Source organism: Oncorhynchus mykiss, chromosome 6 (genome assembly GCF_013265735.2).
Source record: "Oncorhynchus mykiss isolate Arlee chromosome 6, USDA_OmykA_1.1, whole genome shotgun sequence".
NCBI lineage: Eukaryota > Metazoa > Chordata > Actinopteri > Salmoniformes > Salmonidae > Oncorhynchus > Oncorhynchus mykiss.
In genome coordinates this window covers 36,179,636-36,199,249 of record NC_048570.1, presented here as the reverse complement: position 1 = coordinate 36,199,249, position 19,614 = coordinate 36,179,636, and the positions used below count along the sequence as shown (strand labels likewise).

Here is a 19,614-nt window from a genome sequence, read left to right as displayed (position 1 = left end):
AACTTCCGGGGGGGGGGGGGGGGGTGGGGGGGTGGGGGGGTTTGCTGGTAAAGTAACGGATCAGTTACCATGTTTTTGTAATCCGTTACTTCCCAACCCTGACAATAAACCACCTCCAACGTCGTTTTAGAGAATTTGGAAGTACGTCCGACCGGCCTCAACTGCAGACCACACGTTACCACGCCAGCCCAGGACTTCCACATCCAGTTTCTTCACCTGCAGGATTGTCTGAGACCAGCCAACATTTGGAGTATTTCTGTCTGTAATAAATCCCTTTTGTGGGGAAAAACTCATTCTGATTGGCCCAGTCATGTGAAACTCATAGATTAGGGCCTAACTGACTGATTACCTTATATGAACAGTATATATGAGCCAGCTTCACATAGCAAATACGAATTTAAATCAATTCATTTCTGGTTAAAGTGAGAAAATCACTGCCAAGGAGCAGCAATTATTAAAAGTCCGAACAATAGATTAAAAAAAATAACATGACAACATACATGGCTCAACATAATTTATTTTTGTTTTATGTTAAAATGTACAGAGTTCTTTGAAAGTACTTGCTAAGAAAGAAAAACAAATGGAAATACATACAGGGACAAAGTAGAGAGACAGAGGCAGCAGGGCACTATCAACCATCGCAATGCACCCAGCCAGCCTCACCTCTATCTTGTACTCTCTTAGCTCACAATGCACCATGTACAATTACAAAGGATACAAAAAGGGAAGCGATATAAACAGACAAATATACTGAGCTCATTTTTACATGCCTCTTAAAACGCAAGGAAGTCGTCCTATACACACACACAAAATCAAAACAAAAGAACGGCTAAGTGGCCTTCAGATATGTTTTTTCCTTTTGTTTTAAAATAGCATTAATATACTACACAAAGATAGAAAACTCTAGAGATGAGATGGAATGGAGAAGTTAAAAGGCATCTTAAATTCACTAAAAGTGAGATTTTTTTTTGTTTTGAATTTCTTAATAATATTACAGAGTCGAGCTAAAAAAATGTAGTTTTTTTCCTGAAACAGAAGTGAAAAAAATGACAGTACCAATGTCACAATATTTCTTTTTTATATTATAGAAAAAACATTCTCTACAATAGGTTTTCTAAAGTCAAAAAGAGTCAGCTTGTGTCATAAAAGAAAGCTGCCCAGTCTGATAAAGTTCAGAGAAATTAAAAAAACAAACAAAAAAACAAATAATATATGAAAACGTCAGGTCTGTAAGAAAAGTATCCTCATTTTGACTTTGAATACTGGAACATTGAGACAACTGGGTCAATTCCTCCACCACCCGTCCCATCCTAACACAGTGACCATCCAGATGTCTGTGTGTGTGGGGGTGCAAGGCGTACACAATGCACAGTATTTGGCATTGGCCACCTCTCCGTATGTCGATGGTCCATAGAGTGCAGACATCTCTACTAATCAATGGAAGTGCACTGCAGACTTGCACAGATTGACTCCTTTTAACAGAAAACAGTGTTCAGAGAGGATGCCTTGACCTCGGTTTGTGGGTTACTAACACTTGAATGAAGTGGCTCAGCTAATTTCCAACAGCTGGTTTTCCTTAAAGCAGTGAGTTACTCCACCTGGTAGACCTCATCTCTTTCCCTGGAAGGTAAACTGCATGGGGATGACAGACATACACCATCAACTGGGTAAAAAAGCCTAATAATAGCCTTCTGTAGAGTGTGACCAACATTTTTTTTATTTTTTTATAAAATGTAAGTGCTGCAATGTCTTCTGCCTGCCACTGAGGGGAGACTAGCTGGCTCGCTGACTGACAATGCTGGACTGTGAATCGACAGGAAGTAGCAGAATATTTACATCTAAACATTCCAGAACGAACAGCTACAGCATCCTGGGTTGAGTGGTGCCCCCCCCCCAGATACACACCCTTCTACCAGGAAGACAGACTCCTGACACTGTTGTGACACTTAGGACCCATGAATCTCAACTCTGAGACTGAAGTGCCCCGGCTCACCAAGTGGCAATGGAGAGGGTTGTGTGCGCGCGTATGTGTGTGAGAGAGAGAGTGTGTGTGTGTCGGCGCTAGAGGGTGTACCACCATTTCAGTATGCCATACTTCAAGACCAAAGCATAGAGAGGTTGGACTGCACGTGAGTTGTTTTCAACGGTTGTCAAAATAAAAACAATGAAAGTATTCAAATATATTGAAAGAAAAGTCCATCTACAATTATAATTAGTCTCTTTTTTTCCAAGTTAAGGCTTCCTATGTCAATTACAATATTGTGTGCATGGTTTAATATATTTAGTTAACCTCTCAGTTTTGACAATGTAAGGTCCTCCAAAGTCCATGTTTCAGCCCATCTTCCTCCTCCTCCTCCTCCACTCTCCTCCCAGTAAACAGTGGAGGGGAGCCTTCCGTTAGCGTAGAAACTGTGCCAGAGAGGAGCGTGTTGTGTAGGTCTGACGAGACTAGTGCAGTCTGCCAGACAGTACCAGAGGTCCAGTTACACGTTATGTATCGTGCCAGCATACTCCCTACACAGCCAGCTTGGGGGTGGGGGATGAATCCAACTGAATAGAACAAAATTACACATACAAAACATAGTCTCCCCTTGCTCTCCCCTTATGCTCGCTCTGGCTTTGGAGAGGGTGGATTCAACACCAAGTAATACAGTAAAGAGAGGCGACAGAAGAGTCCCTCCCTACATCAGAGTGCCAGGTCGGAGAGTGTCCCCCCCATCTCTTGAGAGCTGCGGCGTTGCTGTGGGGTTCTCTACTCATCTGCTCATGTAAGGCGACTGTTTGGGGACGCCGGCGTAACTGTGGTGGGTGGGGCCCGTGTACATCATGTTGCCGTGGTGATTGGGCTGCATAGGCTGCTGTGGGTACCCCTGCCCCCCCATCATGCCCATCTGCATTTGCATGGGGTACTGGGCGGGCTGGTTCATGTAAGGGGGGTTCCCATGGTAACCGCTGTTCATCATAGGCTGTGGCATGCGGTAGCCGGCCGACATGGCGTTCAGCTGGTTCATGTTCATGGTGTTGTAACCGGCCGGCGTGGGCATGAGGTTGGGCATCATACTGCGCTGCACAGCCAGGGTACGGGGCGAGCCCTGCATGGCCACGGACCCAGAGCTGCGGCCGTACAGCTGCTGCTGGTGCGGGGAGGGAGCGGGGGCCAGCTGGGCCTTGGAGCGGATGGCGATGTGGCCCTTCACTGTGGCCATCTGGCCCTGCAGCCTCTGGGTGTGGGGCGGGGGAGGCAGGCCGATGTTGCCTGTGGGCATGTTGCACTGCAGCTGCAGGGAGCCCAGGTTCATGGAGCCAGAGCTCATTTGTGGAGGGGGGCTCATGGTGGCCTGGCCCTGGGTTAAGGGAGGGTGTGGGGAGGGGGAGAGCTGGGCCAGACCAGGGTTAGACAGAGAAACACTGGTGGCGTATGACGTGACAGAGGCCGAGTGCGAGTAGGGCATGGCGTGGGGGTCCATGATGGTGTTGGTGAGCTGCTGCAGCTTAGCCAGGCTGAACGTGGCCGAGGGCTGGGGGTAACCCCCTGCACCAAAGTCCTGGCCCATCCGCTCATACAGGCTGCGGCCCCCACCCTGGGAGGCACTCTCAGGGATCTCCATGATCATTGGCGTGGAGCCAAAGCCGTTCCCCATACTGCACTGGGATAGGGGCTGCTGCTGCGTGTGGGGGTTTGGAGGGGCCGAGGGCTGGGGGTTGGGAGCCTGCTGCTGCTGAGGGGGCTGCTGCACTTTTTTCTGGGACTGCTGGCTGGCGCTGGGCGGCCTCTCGTTCACAAAGCTCTGAGGGGACTTGATGCCTTGGTGGGTGTTAGCAGACGGCGGACGGGGTGGCAGCGGAGGCTGAGACACACTGTTGTTGCCACCCATGTTGGCTCCCGGACCATTATTGGGCCCTGGCCCGGTCTGTTGGATGAGGCTGCAGCTGCCCATGGCGAGCTGTGATGTCACGGCGCCGCTGGGAGACGTGAGGCCGGGCGCCGGGACAAAGGAGCAGCTGTTTCCCTGTGAGGAGGGCGTGGCCGAGTTAGAGGAAGAGCCCGCCGCCGACGAGGTCGAGGCGACCGCATGGTTACCGCTGTTGTTCCCTCCCCCGCTGCCCATGGTGGAATCGTAGCTGCTGGGATTGTCATAGTTCTCTGTGGTGCTCTCGATGCTACCCAGGTCACTGAATCCACTGTCCACCACCTGCTGGGAGTGGTCCGACACCGACGGCACGTCCATCATGGGACTGGTTTCCATGTTCTGCAGGGACGGGGCTGACAGAGAGCTGGGGTGCTCAGGGGTGATCTGGGTGTACACCCCTCCCCCTGTTCCCCCAGTAGGGCCTGGCGTGCCCTCTCTCTGCTGCCCCAGCCCAGACTCCATCACCCCTCCCGGGGTCACGCCTGCTGGGCTGTTGACGGAGCGGACTGATTGGCTGGGTAAGGGGGTCATGGGGGGGTTGGTATGGGGTAGGGGGCTGCTGTGTTGGGAGGATCCACACTCCTCCACCAAAGCCAGGTGGGTAGCCTCCTCCTCGGCCTCCCCGGCGTGGCTGTAGCTCTGCAGGGTGCGGCATGCGGCCAGCGTCTCTTCACAGTCCTGGTAGGCTCCGTGGGAGACCCCGTGGCTCTCTGGCTCCTCGTCCTGGGCCTCTCCCTGGGTCAGAGACTGGACCGCCTGCACCGTCTCCAGGTCCAGCTCGTTGTTGTGGTGGTGCTGGCCGTGGTGGGACCCGTGGTGGGTCAGCTCCTCCTTGAAGGAGTCGGGGTGCTGGTGGGGGTGCTGGGGCTCCATCAGCACCGTGACAGCCTTGTCCTCGGGGTGCAGTGGCTGCAGCTCTAGGGGCTCGGAGGGGACTGAGATGGCTGTCACAGTCTCCACCGCCGCAGCTGCCGCTGCCGACTCCTCCGCCTCTCGCCGCCGTCTCCTCTCGTCCTGTGCTGCGTCCACCGGCCGGCACTTCACCTCCTGCAGCTCCTCCTCCGCCTCCTCGTCATCCTCCTCTTCGTCCTCCTCCTCTTGCTTGCTGACATAGGCGTCTCTGGCCTGCACGCTTCCCTGCATGTCTAAAAAACCTTCCCCACCCTGGGGTTCCTCTTTGACGGGCGGAGAGCAGGCGGGGGAGGCAGGCTCTTCCTCCTCTTCAGAGTCCTGGCTCTTCCTCTTCTTGCTGTTGCTCTTGTCCTCCAGGTGTCCATCTCCTTCGTCGTCTGCATCATGGTCTTCACTGCGTCTGCTCCCCGAGCCTGGCATTGCCACGGTCCTCCTGCTGCTGCTGCCCAGGCTCGCACACTCCTCGTCCTCCCTCTCCTCGTCTTCCTCATCCTCCCTGTCAGCCATGTCTCTGTTCTTGTCTGGCCTGCTGGGCTGGGGGGCACTGGGGCCTCCGGTAGAAGACGGTGAGAGGAGGGAGCGGGTCGGTGGATGGCTCGGTTTGTCCTCTACCCAGCCCCTCTCTGTCTCCTCCTCCTCCTCCGGCTCCGAGACAGGGAGCGGCTTAGGGACGGGTTGTTGTAGCAGGGATGGGTTTTTGGGCGGTCGCCCCCGCCTCTTGGGGATCTTCTGCTCCACGGGCTTGGGGGGGTAGTCGTCCTCTTCATCAGAGTCTTTGCGTTTGTCGTTGTCGGTAGCTGCAGCTCTGGAGGACCTCTTGCAGGCTCGGTCCTCTAGCTGCTGGGGAGGCTTGTCTAGCTGCTGCCCCCCTCCCAGACCCAGCCTCGGTCTCTCTGCCTCCTGCCTCTTGGCCTCCTCCTGGGCCCGCTGTAGGTACCAGCTCTGGGGCTTGCGGCCCGGCTTCATCTTGATCTTGGGGGGCGGAGGGTCGCTCAAGGTGGTCAGACTGGTGTCCCCCGCGTTCTGGTTGGCCCCGCCCGGCCATTTCCTCAAGTGCAGGGGCTTGCGGGGCTTGCCCTTGGGCCAGCCTTTCTTCTTCTTGACGGGGGACTCTCGGGTGTCTGCGGAGGCAGTGGGCTCTGGGTTCCGTAGGGAGGCAACTGACTTCAGAACAGGAGTGGGTTCTATACGAGAACAGAGGGGGAGAGATATCCATTGTTACACATACAGATCTACTCAAGCAAGTACTGTATATCAATGCCTAGCTACTGTACACCTATACATTGCTACATACAGTGGGGCAAAAAAGTATTTAGTCAGCCACCAATTGTGCAAGTTTCTCCCACTTAAAAAGATGAGGCCTGTAATTTTCATCAGGTACACTTCAACTATGACAGACAAAATGAGAAAAAAAATTCCAGAAAATCACATTGTAGGATTTTTAATGAATTTATTTGCAAATTATGGTGGAAAATAAGTATTTGGTCAATAACAAAAGTTTCTCAATGCTTTGTTATATACCCTTTGTTGGCAATGACAGAGGTCAAACGTTTTCTGTAAGTCTTCACAAGGTTATCACACACTGTTGCTGGTATTTTGGCCCATTCCTCCATGCAGATCTCCTCTAGAGCAGTGATGTTTTGGGGCTGTTGCTGGGCAACACGGACTTTCAACTCCCTCCAAAGATTTTCTATGGGGTTGAGATCTGGAGACTGGCTAGGCCACTCCAGGACCTTGAAATGCTTCTTACGAAGCCACTCCTTCGTTGCCCGGGCGGTGTGTTTGGGATCATTGTCATGCTGAAAGACCCAGCCACGTTTCATCTTCAATGCCCTTGCTGATGGAAGGAGGTTTTCACTCATTATCTCATGATACATGGCCCCATTCATTCTTTCCTTTACACAGAGCAGTCATCCTGGTCCCTTTGCAGAAAAACAGCCCCAAAGCATGATGTTTCCCCTCCCCATGCTTCACAGTAGGTATGGTGTTCTTTGGATGCAACTCAGCATTCTTTGTCCTCCAAACACGACAAGTTGAGTTTTTACCAAAAAGTTATATTTTGTTTCATCTGACAATATGACATTCTCCCAATCTTCTTCTGGATCATCCAAATGCTCTCTAGCAAACCTCAGACGGGCCTGAACATGTACTGGCTTAAGCATGGGGACACGTCTGGCACTGCAGGATTTGAGTCCCTGGCGGCGTAGTATGTTACTGATGGTAGGCTTTGTTACTTTGGTCCCAGCTCTTTGCAGGTCATTCACTAGGTCCCCCCGTGTGATTCTGGGATTTTTGCTCACCGTTCTTGTGAACATTTTGACCCCACGGGGTGAGATCTTGCGTGGAGCCCCAGATCGAGGGAGATTATCAGTGGTCTTGTATGTCTTCCCTTTCCTAATAATTGCTCCCACAGTTGATTTCTTCAAACCAAGCCGCTTACCTATTGCAGATTCAGTCTTCCCAGCCTGGTGCAGGTCTACAATTTTGTTTCTGGTGTCCATTGACAGCTCTTTGGTCTTGGCCATAGTGGAGTTTGGAGTGTGACTGTTTGAGGTTGTGGACAGGTGTCTTTTATACTGATAACAAGTTCAAACAGGTGCCATTAATACAGGTAACGAGTGGAGGACAGAGGAGCCTCTTGAAGAAGTTACAGGTCTGTGAGAGCCAGAAATCTTGCTTGTTTGTAGGTGACCAAATACTTATTTTCCACCATAATTTGCAAATAAATTCATTAAAAATCCCACAATGTGATTTTCTGGATTTCTTTCCCCTCATTTTGTCTGTCATAGTTGAAGTGTACCTATGATGAAAATTACAGGCCTCTCATCTTTTTAAGTGTGAGAACTTGCACAATTGGTGGCTGACTAAATACTTTTTTGCCCCACTGTAAATAACTGCTCTGTTAGCCCTGTGGACTCACCGTCCTCCTCAGACTCTGTGAGGCTGGCTCGCCGGCCCCGCTTGGCCGTAGGGTCCGTGTGTCGGAGAGCGGAGCGGCCCGGGGGGTAGCGCCTCAGGGGGGTCTCCTCCTCCAGCCGGGGCATTGGCCTCTCAGAGTCAGAGTCCACGAAGGGCTCATCTAGCACCTCGGTGGTCTCGGAGATGGTCTCGGTCACCACGCTGCTATGTGCGTGGCTGTGGCTGCGCTGACGCATGCGCCTCTTCCTCAACGGTTTCTGGGGAGACATGGAAAAGCTATTGAAAACAGTAAAACGTTGCAAGCAGAAAGTGTGAATTTCTTATTTTGGAAGAGGTCAACACATGTCACTAATGTTTATTTCGAGGTCACAACGTTCTTATCATTGGAGTGACCTATATCAAGCAGTTCAGCAGATCCAGTCTTTCCATTCACCTTGCATTTGAGCCCCAGGGTGGGTTTTGTGAGGATGGGTGGGGAATGATCCCCCGTCTCCACGTCATCGTCGCCATCCTCTTCCTCGCTGCTTTCACTGAAGCAGCTCCGTCTGACCGGCGACAGGTCGCTGAGCCTGGGTGACAGGGGCAACTGGGGCAAGGCCTCCCCGGGCCCCTCACTCAGCCTGCGCTTGGGGCCCTTCTTCCTGGGAGGTCGCCCTCTGCTGCGTGGGGGTGGGACAACAGATTGTCTGCCAAGCATCTCTAGGGGCCTGATGGTGCCTGTAGAATCCGCCTGCTGCCTGTCTGAGGAGAAGAGGGAGGGTGGGCTGCTGCCGAATGTGGGGCTGGCATTAGTGCCCTCAGTTCTGTCCTCCTCCTCCTCATCATCATCCTGCACTTCCACCCGGCTCTTTGGGGGTCGTCCCGGGCCCGGCCGCCTCTCGGCCCGCGGCCCATCCTTCACCTTGCCCCAGGGCCAGTTCTTGGGTGGGCGGCCCCTGCCCCGGCGCTCTCCATTGGCGGGGGGAGGGGGGCGGTGGTCGGGGATGGGCAAAGGGCAGCGGACTGGGGAGGAGGCTGGAGAGCTTTGGCTAGCGGGGAACCCCGGGAAGCACTTTCTCTCCTCTTCTTCCTCGCCTCCTCGGATGAGCCAGGAGAACGGAGACACCTTGTGGCTAGGCTTGATCTGTTTCAAAATATCAAATTAACTCCATAATTTACCACCCTAATACACACAATATTGTATTTTTTTTTAGAACCTGAAGCGTCATTATCCTCACCTCCTTGCAGGTGTCCTCCTCTCCCTCTTCCTCCTCCTCCTCTCCCTCCGACACCACAGTGTTGGTGATGATGACGGGGGTCCAGCGGAGAGAGTCAGGGTCCACTTCTAGCAGCCGGGGCCTGGCGGTGAGACGAACCATGTGGGTGGACACCAGCTTCTCCTTGCGCACCAGGACTAGCCTACAAGACAGGGGGACAGAGACAGGGGAGGTCAAGGTGTTGTTCAGACAGATGGGTAAAACCCCACAGGGAGGGAAGAACCACTCTGAACAAATAACTCCCAAACAGACACATGTTCCATGCTGTAGAATAGTCTCGTCAGCTTTCAAATGGCCTTGGTAGTCAGCATGTCGTTGCTCATTTCTGCGTCGTTGAATTTGTGACGGCATCGTGGTTACGCCTCTGACGGTGCGAGCGCATGTCTCACCGCTCCCCTCTCTGCTCCAGCATGTTGAGGTGGTGCAGCGTGGCGGTGATGTCCTGGGGGCAGATGCCCGTGATCTTGCTGAGGCGTCGGATGGTGAGCTGGCGGTCGCGGACCTCATGGAGACACTCCAGCACCACGCTGCGCCAATAGGCTGTGTAGGACAGCCGTCCCAGGTCTGACAGGGGCTTCTCTGGGGAGCCGGGCTGGCCCTCCCGCTTGGACAGCAGGTAGCCTGGAGGGGAGAGGAGAGAGAGACAGGATCGGGCGGAGAACAAGGTTCATTTTAAAAATCAGTCGGCGGCACGAGGCGCATTTACATTTGACGGCATTTCAGTCTGACTATTGGTGTATACGATTCAGTCAGACCGTGTGAAATAAATTCATGCTGCCTTTTCTACCACTACTTGCCCTGTTACTACATGATAGTGGTCCAGCTTTTCCTCAGAATAACCAACACCTTCTAAACCATCCAATTTGACCAGCTAAGCAGAGTAGGAAGGGGTCAATGTGGTTTTGATTATTCAGCTCAACAAGGAATTGGACCGGACGTTATTCATTACAGGCACTTTGAGTCAGATTCCAACATGTTGCTAGTTCAATTGAATGGGATTGACTGCTATTCCGATGGCATTGACCAAGAACTCTACAGCAGCTTAGAACCCCTGGTTTGGCATCAGAGAGGTCTGGGGAGCGGAGGTAAGAGCCTAGCTGAGAGCCTGAGTGGAGCTCCTTACTGAAGTCGATGAGGAAGCGGCCGTAGCCCTTGCGCTGGTACTGGGGAAGAATCATGATGCAGGACACGTTGTACTTCTGTTGACAGTGTTTCTCCTGGAGAGGAGAGAGAGGTAGAGAGAGTAGGCATGGAAACACACTCAGAGCAAGCCTGTGCTAGTACATACAGCAGGAGTCTTGTGTGTGTGAGCGTGGTAAGATAATTGCTGTGTTTTGGCCGATTCCAGGAGCACCTGCATCCGTAGACAGACAGACAGGGGGGTGAGACAGCATCAAAGGCAGCGGTGGTTTCTCTGCATACAGAGGGATTCGCCGGAGTAGAAGGAAGGTGCGTCTAGACCAGGGTTCCCCGGAGAGCTACCGTCCAATTGGTTATCGCCAATCTAGAACAGCTGATTCTAATAATTAGCTGGTTGATAAACTGAAAAATCAGGTCAGTTACATTGGGTTGGAGCAAAAAACCTACAGGAGGGTAGCTCTCCAGGAACAGGGTTGGAGAGCCCTGGTGTAGACACCGACGACCTAAAGACACATTGTCGTTGAATTTGTGACGGCGTCATGATTTTGACTATGTGTGCGTGTCTCACCACTCCCCTCTCTGCTCCAGTATGAGGTGGTGCAGCGCGGCGGTGATGTCCTGGGAGCAGCGCAATAGTGTATATGTGTGTGTGTGTGTGTGTACTAAGATAATTGCTGTGTTTTGGCAGGCAGCCTATGTGAAGAAGAGCCCCTACATCCATACAGACACGGGGGACACAGAGAAAGCGTCAAAGCAGCCGTGGTCGTTGCTCTGCACACAGGGATTCACCAGGGTTAAACGAAGGGGAGTGGGGAGTTACTGCTTCCTACAAGAGCACAAAACGTGTCGGCCACATTTCAAGCCGTCTATGAAAAGCCGGTCAGGCCAACTTAAAAAAAAAGCTTGTGTCTTAATTAAAGGGGCAGTGTTGTATTTTGAGACCGGCTTGAATATGCAAATAAGCCAATTGGCAAAGGGTAGCTTACGTTGCCTAATTCTACATTTACAGTTACATTTTGTTGAATGTTTTTTTGCATCATTCAATAAAATGCCATTTACAGTCATCTAACAAAATCATTCATCAATGTCAAGCCCTTCATAATATACACACTTTAAAAAGTCTCACGCAATGTAGGCCCGCATTGACCACCGCATATAGGCTACATGGACAAATCAAAAGCTACAGTATTTCCCTGTGAAAATGTTATGGGATTTGCTCCTTTGGTTTTATTGGTAGGCCACTCTGATAGTCCTACATTATGCTCAAATAGCCTATTGGCTACTGTCTAAAACTGTAAGGGTACAGCCTCAGTGTTCACTGTAAACGCGCACCGGGAAGTTATGCAAAAAAAAAAACGTTTCCGCTCACAAGACCTCAAATTTGCTCATTGCCCCCCAAGACATTTGTTGCTTATGTGTGTATATAAATCTGCATTTATTTGGTGGTTAGACGTACCTTGGAGAAATAGCCCACCAGGTGGCAGCCCTTGCTGTCGTTCTGTGTGAGAACGTAAAAGAGGAAGGGCTCCACGTCGTAGTACAGCGTCTTGTGGTCCAGGAACAGCTTGGCCAACAGACACAGGTTCTGACAGTAGATTGTGCTCATGTTCCCATCCACCTGAGACCACACACACACACACACACACACACACACACACACACACACACACACCATGAATGAAATGAAAACCTATATTTGATTTGAACATCATGAGCACAGACAGCAACCACCAATCTGACAAAGACAATTATTCACAATTGACTACAATGACCCAAGGTCAAAAGGGCAGTCTTCACTGCACCATTCAGCCCGTTTCCGAACCGCAACGTCAGTAACTCTGAGACACTCATGGGATACGGGAGGGGAGTCGATTGCTTTTATAGCCTCAGACAATGATGCCAACGATGTGAAGCCATGGCATCCCTGGTATCCCAGGCTGGGCGAGCGAGGGGCTCCCTGGCAGGCAGCCAGACCTCCCAGCTATTCTACTCTGCTGCTGAGTGAGGACAGGAGGGGACGAGGCGGGCTGGAGAGGCAGCGAAACTGCAGACGCTATGCTACAAGGCAGACGGACGTTCATAGACTGACGGGCCCTCAATTAGAGGCCTGCAGTATGTACTGGTACAGCGCTTCTCAACCTTCTGCACATTGGATGTCGCTGGTCAGGAACTCGACAGTTAGCTGACACCACGATAGTTGGTTCCGAAGTGATAGTTTTAACACAAGCAGTCCCGGTTCCAGGTACAACAAAACAAAAAGACTAGCAGTAGTTGTACTAGATAACAATCTAGGTACGGTAGCTTCACATAGGGCGGTGCTTTGAGTTGTGGGTCAATATTATAACAAGGTGGTTTTGGGAACAGTTGACGCCTTGGTGGGGGAACGAGAGTCTTTGACAAATGCCTGTGTGACACTGCCACTCTTGGCAGAGGATGTAGAAGGAGCAGGGTGGTTTTGTGGCGGGGGAGGTGACCCCCCCCCCCCCCATCTTGTATCCCTCTTTCAGTCTCACCTCGAACACGGAGACGTCGTCCTTCCTGTAGATCTCGTCGGCTGGAGGGTGGAACCAGGCGCACTTCCTCATGTGCTGGAAGAGGATGCTGCGACTCTTGACGTAACGCAGGCAGAACTCACACAGGTAGAGCTTAGGCAACCTGGGCCAGGCAGAGGGGGGAGAAGATTGAGGGGGAAAGGGTGAGGCATCCCGTTACACGAGCGCAAACTAACAGTGGACTGACTCAGAGTGGAGCGTGTGTGGGGAAAAGCAGCGTGGGTCGTGTCGTTCGTTACCTGCTGTACTCTTGTGGGTACGGAGAAGAGTACCAAGTCTGGATCTCAAACTTGCCGAACTCGATGACAGACGGGCAACGCATTTGGGGATCTGGAGGGCCGGTCACCCCGACTTTCTGCAAAGGCAAAAAAATATAGACCAAAGAAGACAAAAAAGAAAGGGAGACAGACACACACGGAGCGAGAGAAAGAGAGGAGGGTTCAGTTTTGGAGCTACAGCATCAAGCGAAGGCCAGGTTTTCCAACAGGGGATTAAGAAGAGCATGGAGCAGACAGAGATTACACACCAGGGATTACTGGGCTTTCTGACTGCCCCCTGCCTAACCCAGCACAGCGTGTGGTTGTGTTTGCCTGCCACGCACCAGCACTCAAACACAAGCACACACACTTAAGTGACAGGAAGACACATACTCACACAGGCACAGTAAAGCAGAAACAAACTGGTCTCCTGTGCTCATAGGATTATTATTAGCTCTCTGGTCTGTCTTGAGTGGAAACTCTAGGCATCTGCCACTGGGTTCTGTTGACATGCTGGTAACCACACGCTTCCACACACACAGGCCCCTCACCCATGCCTACAGTGTCAGGTCTTTTTCACTGACTGCCATGACAGGGGAGAGAGGATCCACTCTAAGACAAAAGCGAGCAGTACCAGAATGCGTCTATTCTACACCATTTGTAAACAAACCACAACACAAAAAAGGGAAGCCATCAATTATAAAATCCAAAGTGGACATTTTAATCGCTGAGTGTGCACCTCTACCTTTCACCTGCCTTTCCTATTCTCCTACCGAGCAAGACTAGAGAAAAGTCTGACGGGAGGAGGAGAATAAAACAACGTTGGCAATGAGAGTTTCTCCTGTGATGTACAGCAGCGCTCTGAAGCTCTGAGGCGTCTGTACCAGTGAGGAATCACAACGGAATAGACACTGATAGAAAGATATGGAGGGCAGCTGATCTCTCACACACAAAGAGAGAGAGACACACAGAGAGACAGTCAAAGAGACAGGACAGAGACACAGACAGGACAGAGACGGACAGCGAGAGTGAGACGGACAGCGAGAGTGAGACGGACAGCGAGAGTGAGACGGACAGCGAGAGTGAGACGGACAGCGAGAGTGAGACGGACAGCGAGAGTGAGACGGACAGCGAGACACGGACAGCGAGAGTGAGACGGACAGCGAGACTTTCTTTCCTTCTCCGTCTGTGGTTACCTGTAGTGCCAGCTCCTGGATGCGTCTGAAGAGTTCCACGTCTTTCTCGGTCAGGTTCTCATGTCCTGGCAGCTTGTCGTCATCCTCGCGCCAGTCACTACTGTCCTGATTGTCTGTGGAGGGAAGAAACAGCCGGCGGGACACGTACAGAAAGGGAACAGAACAGTCATGTTTTAAGGTTCTGACAGACACAAAGTGCTGGAACTTGTAAATGGTATTTGGTATTTTATTAGGATCCCCATTAGCTGTTGCAAAAGCAGCAGCTACTCTTTCTAGGGTCCGCACCAAACACGACCTAATGCAGAACATTAATAGACAAGAACAGCTCAAGGACAGAACTACGTAAATTTTAAAAAATGGCACGCGTAGCCTACATATATCAGCACACACACAAACTATCTAGGTCAAACGGGGGGAGAGGCGTTGGGCCGTGAGGTGTGTGGACAAACGTCTGGACAGTAAGCAAGTTCTGCAGGTGTTGAGTCTGACTGAGGAACATCGTATGAAGTGCGTCGTTTAACTGACACAAATAAAGCCACTACAGCCTCTCCTTCACCCTCATTATTCAATGCATTATTCCAGCCTCCCCTCCTCACCTGTCCTGTCGTCGCCCTCTCCCTTACGTATGGCCTTCTTACGGATGCGGTACTGCTGGGAGTAGTCCACCTCGTGCCGGGCCTTGCGTCCGTCTGGCGAGGGCGTGAAGAACTTGGTGAGGGCATCAATCAGGCCCTTGGTCTTCCTGTTGAAGCGCAGGCCGCCTTGCTCCGACGAGTCCTCCCGCAGGGAGAACAGCAACCGATCGTCGCCAGGGTAACCCTCGCAGGACGAGCTGGACGACGAGCGTGGGGAGGAGCACTGCGAGCGACGGTCCGCCTTCCGCCGGCCACGCCCACCTAGCTTCTTGAATGGCCGGCCTGGTCTGCAACGGGAGACAGGATTGGTCAGAGACCCAGCAGGAAAAAGCAACACACTACACAGACGACTAAGGACTAGAGGTCGACCGATTAATCGGAATGGCCGATATTGGTATTTTTGGCCATCAAAAAATACCTTTATTTCATCTTTATTTAACTAGACAAATTCTTATTTTCAATGACGGCCTAGGAACGGTGGGTTAACTGCCTTTTTCAGGGGCAGAACAACAGATTTTTACCTTATCAGCTCGGGGATTCAATCTTGCAACCTTACAGTTAACTAGTGCTTCTACACCTGCATTGCTTGCTGTTTGAGGTTTTAGGCTGGGTATCTGTACAGCACTTTGAGATATCAGCTGATGTACAAAGGGCTATATAAATACATTTGATTTGAACTAGTCCAACGCACTAACCACCTGCCTCTCATTGCACTCCACATGAAGCCTGCCTGTTACGCGAATGCAGTAAGCCACAGTAAGTTGCTAGCTAGCATTAAACGTATCTTATAAAAAACAATCAATCATAATCACTAGTTAACTACACATGGTTGATGATATTACTAGTTTATCTAGCGTGTCCTGCGTTGCACATAATCGATGCGGTGCGTATTCGCAAAAAAGGACTGTCCTTGCGCCAACGTGTACCTAACCATAAACATCAATGCCTTTCTTAAAATCAATACACATAAATATATATTTTTAAACCTGCATATTTAGCTAAAAGAAATCCAGGTTAGCAGGTAATATTAACCAGGTGAAATTGTGTCACTTCTCTTGCGCTCATTGCACGCAGAGTCGGGGTATATGCAACAGTTTGGGCCACCTAATTTGCCAGAATTTTACGTAATTATGACATAACATTGAAGACTGTGCAATGTAACAGGAATATTTAGACTTATGGTTCCGTATTTCACTGAAAGAATAAGCGTCTCGTTTTCGTAATTATAGTTTTCGGGTTTGACCATTTTATTATTAAAAAAATGTAACCTTTATTTAACTAGGCAAGTCAGTTAAGAACACATTCTTATTTTCAATGACGGCCTAGGAACAGTGCCTGCCTGTTCAGGGGCAGAACGACAGATTTGTACCTTGTCAGCTCGGTTACTAGTCCAACACTCTAACCACTAGGCTACGCTGCCGCCCTTAATGACCCAAGGCACGTATTTCTGTGTGTTATTATGTTATAACTAAGTCTATGATTTGATAGAGCAGTCTGACAGAGATGGTAGGCACCAGCAGGCTCGTAAGCATTCATTCAAACAGCACTTTCGTGCATTTTGCCAGCAGCTCTTTGCAATGCTTCAAGCATTGAGCTGTTTATGACTTCAAGCCAATCAACTCCCGAGATTAGGCTGGTGTAACCGATGTGAAATGGCTAGCTAGTCAGCAGGGTGCGCGCTAATACTGTTTCAAACGTCACTCGCTCTGAGACTTGGAGTGGTTGTTCCCCTTGCTCTACATGGGTAACGCTGCTTCGAGGGTGGCTGTTGTCGATGTGTTCCTGGTTCGAGCCCAGGTAGGGGCGCGAGGAGAGGGACGGAAGCTATACTGTTACACTGGCAATACTAAAGTGCCTATAAGAACATCCAATAGTCAAAGGTATATGAAATACAAATGGTATAGAGAGAAATAGTCCTATAATTCCTATAATAACTACAACCTAAAACATCTTACCTGGGAATATTGAAGACTCATGTTAAAAGGAACCACCAGCTTTCATATGTTCTCATGTTCTGAGCAAGGAACTTAAACGTTAGCTTTTTTACATAGCACATATTGCACTTTTACTTTCTTCTCCAACACTTTGTTTTTGCATTATTTAAACCAAATTGAACATGTTTCATTATTTATTTGGGGCTAAATTGATTTTATTGATGTATTATATTAAGTTCAAATAAGTGTTCATTCAGTATTGTTGTAATTGTCATTATTACAACAACAAAAAATAATAATAATCAAATCGGCCGATTAATAGGTATCGGCTTTTTTGGTAGACCTCAACTAAGGACTGGTCATTTGGAAGCGTTAAGAGCCACTGAACACAGCCAAAACTTAAAAACTAAACTAATGATCGATTGTACTGATCGTCATTCATGTTTCCAATGATCGAAGTGTCAACAAATGAGTAAGGCTCGGTCTTCGACTCCCGACATTAAAACGTCGATCGGTGAGTTTCATATTTAGATTCTTATGCTCCGACAAAGCTTCATTTCCAGCATGAAACACAGCAGACCTTTTATTTTGAGTTATTAGGCCCTGTCATTAAACAGTTTGTGGTCATGGGAAATGGTCTACTCCGGCCAGTGAAACTGTAGCGGGGCCGATCTGAAGTTGCCTGCTGTGTTTCACGGGTCCAGCGACACGCCGTGCCCGAGCTGCTGGCTCCCGGACGGTGCTGCCGGACAGCCGCCCCTCTCCGTCGCGTTACCAACCTGTTCTTGGGTCGTCCCAGTGGTGCGTTGTAGCGCCGTTTGATTTGTGCCGCCTTTTCATGTAAGAGCTTTCTGCCCTTTTTCCTGGGCTGACACATCTGACAGATCCACATGCCTGGTGGGAGAGCAGAGCAGAACCGATCAGAGCATTGTGTATTAGCTTAGCTGGCATTAAACCTCTTCGGTACTACTACTATTCTAGGACACCCCTCGACCACACAGTACTAGCAGCATTAGAACAGCAACAAAAAAAAGGATATGTTTCATTACACTGCCGGAAAATGGGTTTGTGGTCCTTCTGAGCTTTGTCATTCGTTACCAATTACCTCGTGGCCATAGTCGTTCAGATGCACAGTGGATCCATTTACTGCAGAGAGGCGCAGGTCTTTCCAGGTACTGTGTATGTTTAAGTGGGTTTTATTGGGTACGTTAGACAGGTCAGGGGTGGGGGAGAGAGAGAGGGGGGGGGGGGTTTACCTTTTGGCATCCGCATCAGTGGGGGGTCACAGCACTCCATGTGGAAGCCCCGGTCACAGGAGTCACAGAACAACATGTTCTCCTACACACACACAGTACATATTTGGTCACTCCCTGCGCATCATGTTTACGCTGAACTTACATTTCCACAATTTGCCTTCAACCAGTCCTGTACTTGGACGTTCAGAAGAGAGAGAACCATCTGTAGCAGCAGTCTAAAATAGTTCTCAGTCAGTTGAAAAACACAAAAAACGATCTGAGTACCGACGTACTGAGCCGAAGCACAACCAGGCACACAAGCACTCACCGCGTTTTTGCCTTGATCCTGACAGTTGCTGCAGGTCTTGCATTCGATGCACTGCCACCACAGAGCTTTGACTCGCACCGTGAGCTCCGGTGAGAACTTCAGACAGGACGGGTGGCCTACGGGACACAGATCAACAACGTCGAAACACTCACAAGCCTGACAACCACACGAGATCAAAACACCACTCCAAAAGCCGTATAGATCCAGCTCAACCATGACGACAAACTGAAAGATTCAGACATCTAACAGAACAGCCTGTCGAAACATACATTTAGCCTAGTTTGACGAATCAAAAACTACATCTGACCTAGTATTCAAATGAAACCCGAGACATAAATCCAAGGTGCAGGCAGGGAGGGGAAGTAGCAGGCAGCGCTTCATTGATGTCCCAGCATATATAAACCGTGCTGCCACAGTGCTACTCACCGCTGTTGCCACAGTCTGCACAGGAGATGAGCTCCTCTGGCTTCTTGTCGCGGTTCGACTCCTTGGTCCCCAGGCAGAAGCTGCAGATAGGGATGGGCTCTGCCACAGGCTGAGAGAGAGAGACAGACAGAGAGTGAGATATATAGATAAACGGGAGTCGGGGGGGGGGTGGAAGAACAGGGACACAGAAAGAGTCCCAAAACAGCTCCATTCAACTGCTTAATTGTACCAGACAGGAGGGGGAGGGGCAGTAATCGCTGTGTGTCCACATTCAGATCACTGTCAATGTGCCACAGAGACAGCAGTTACAGTTCACTCAGACAGCAAATGAATAAAGAATTTGTCAGTCAGATTAAGGTAACGGCAGAGGCAGCAGACTATTCCTTGGTGATGAGGTTGTGACCTAACAGATGACCATTAAAGGCTATGATGATGATGACAACCTGCCTATACTCTCAGGTTATAACTGACGATCTAGGAGACAGTTTTGCCTTTTAGATTGGAATGTATGGACACGGGGACCTGATTCTAGATCAGCACTCCAACTGAGACGCTTGACACATACGAGCCCAGAGGTGATAGTTACTACACTACCCAGAGGTCTTTGTTCCACTCAACTGGATTCCCATATCATTTCCAGAGCAGCTCTGCGGCGTGAGCACCACTAAAGGCCCTGTTCTGTTCCGATGCTTATTCTGTAGCACGCCGTCTTGACATTCACTTCTGGGGCACCATAAATCTTTTAACATGGAGCAGTAGGAGAAGAGAGTGACCCATGAACCTGTTTCTGAGACACACACAAACATACATAGACAGACACACACAAACTCATCCACACACAAACTCTCCCTCTTGCAGGGCAGCTACACAGCGCCCAGGGGGGTAGCCAGTGGTGGAGGGAGGCTGATGACCA

At 50.3% G+C, this 19,614-nt stretch overlaps 1 protein-coding gene across 1 annotated transcript in view; it reads right to left on the bottom strand.

Annotated features, from left to right (window-relative positions):
- Positions 1-499: 499 nt before the first annotated feature.
- The window catches only part of LOC110525858 (histone acetyltransferase KAT6A), a 38,480-nt gene continuing 19,365 nt past the window's right edge, over positions 500-19,614 (bottom strand). Inside the window, exons 3-17 of the mRNA XM_036980011.1 lie at positions 18,702-18,810; positions 18,276-18,391; positions 17,969-18,050; positions 17,492-17,606; positions 14,740-15,065; positions 14,144-14,256; positions 12,930-13,045; positions 12,652-12,793; positions 11,595-11,756; positions 10,122-10,215; positions 9,388-9,619; positions 8,960-9,140; positions 8,176-8,865; positions 7,744-7,999; positions 500-6,007 (exon numbers count right to left, since the gene is read on the bottom strand). Of these exons, the coding sequence (XP_036835906.1) occupies positions 2,757-6,007; positions 7,744-7,999; positions 8,176-8,865; positions 8,960-9,140; positions 9,388-9,619; positions 10,122-10,215; positions 11,595-11,756; positions 12,652-12,793; positions 12,930-13,045; positions 14,144-14,256; positions 14,740-15,065; positions 17,492-17,606; positions 17,969-18,050; positions 18,276-18,391; positions 18,702-18,810 (5,985 nt within the window). The 3' untranslated portion in view covers positions 500-2,756. The remainder of the gene's footprint in view (positions 6,008-7,743; positions 8,000-8,175; positions 8,866-8,959; positions 9,141-9,387; positions 9,620-10,121; positions 10,216-11,594; positions 11,757-12,651; positions 12,794-12,929; positions 13,046-14,143; positions 14,257-14,739; positions 15,066-17,491; positions 17,607-17,968; positions 18,051-18,275; positions 18,392-18,701; positions 18,811-19,614) is intronic.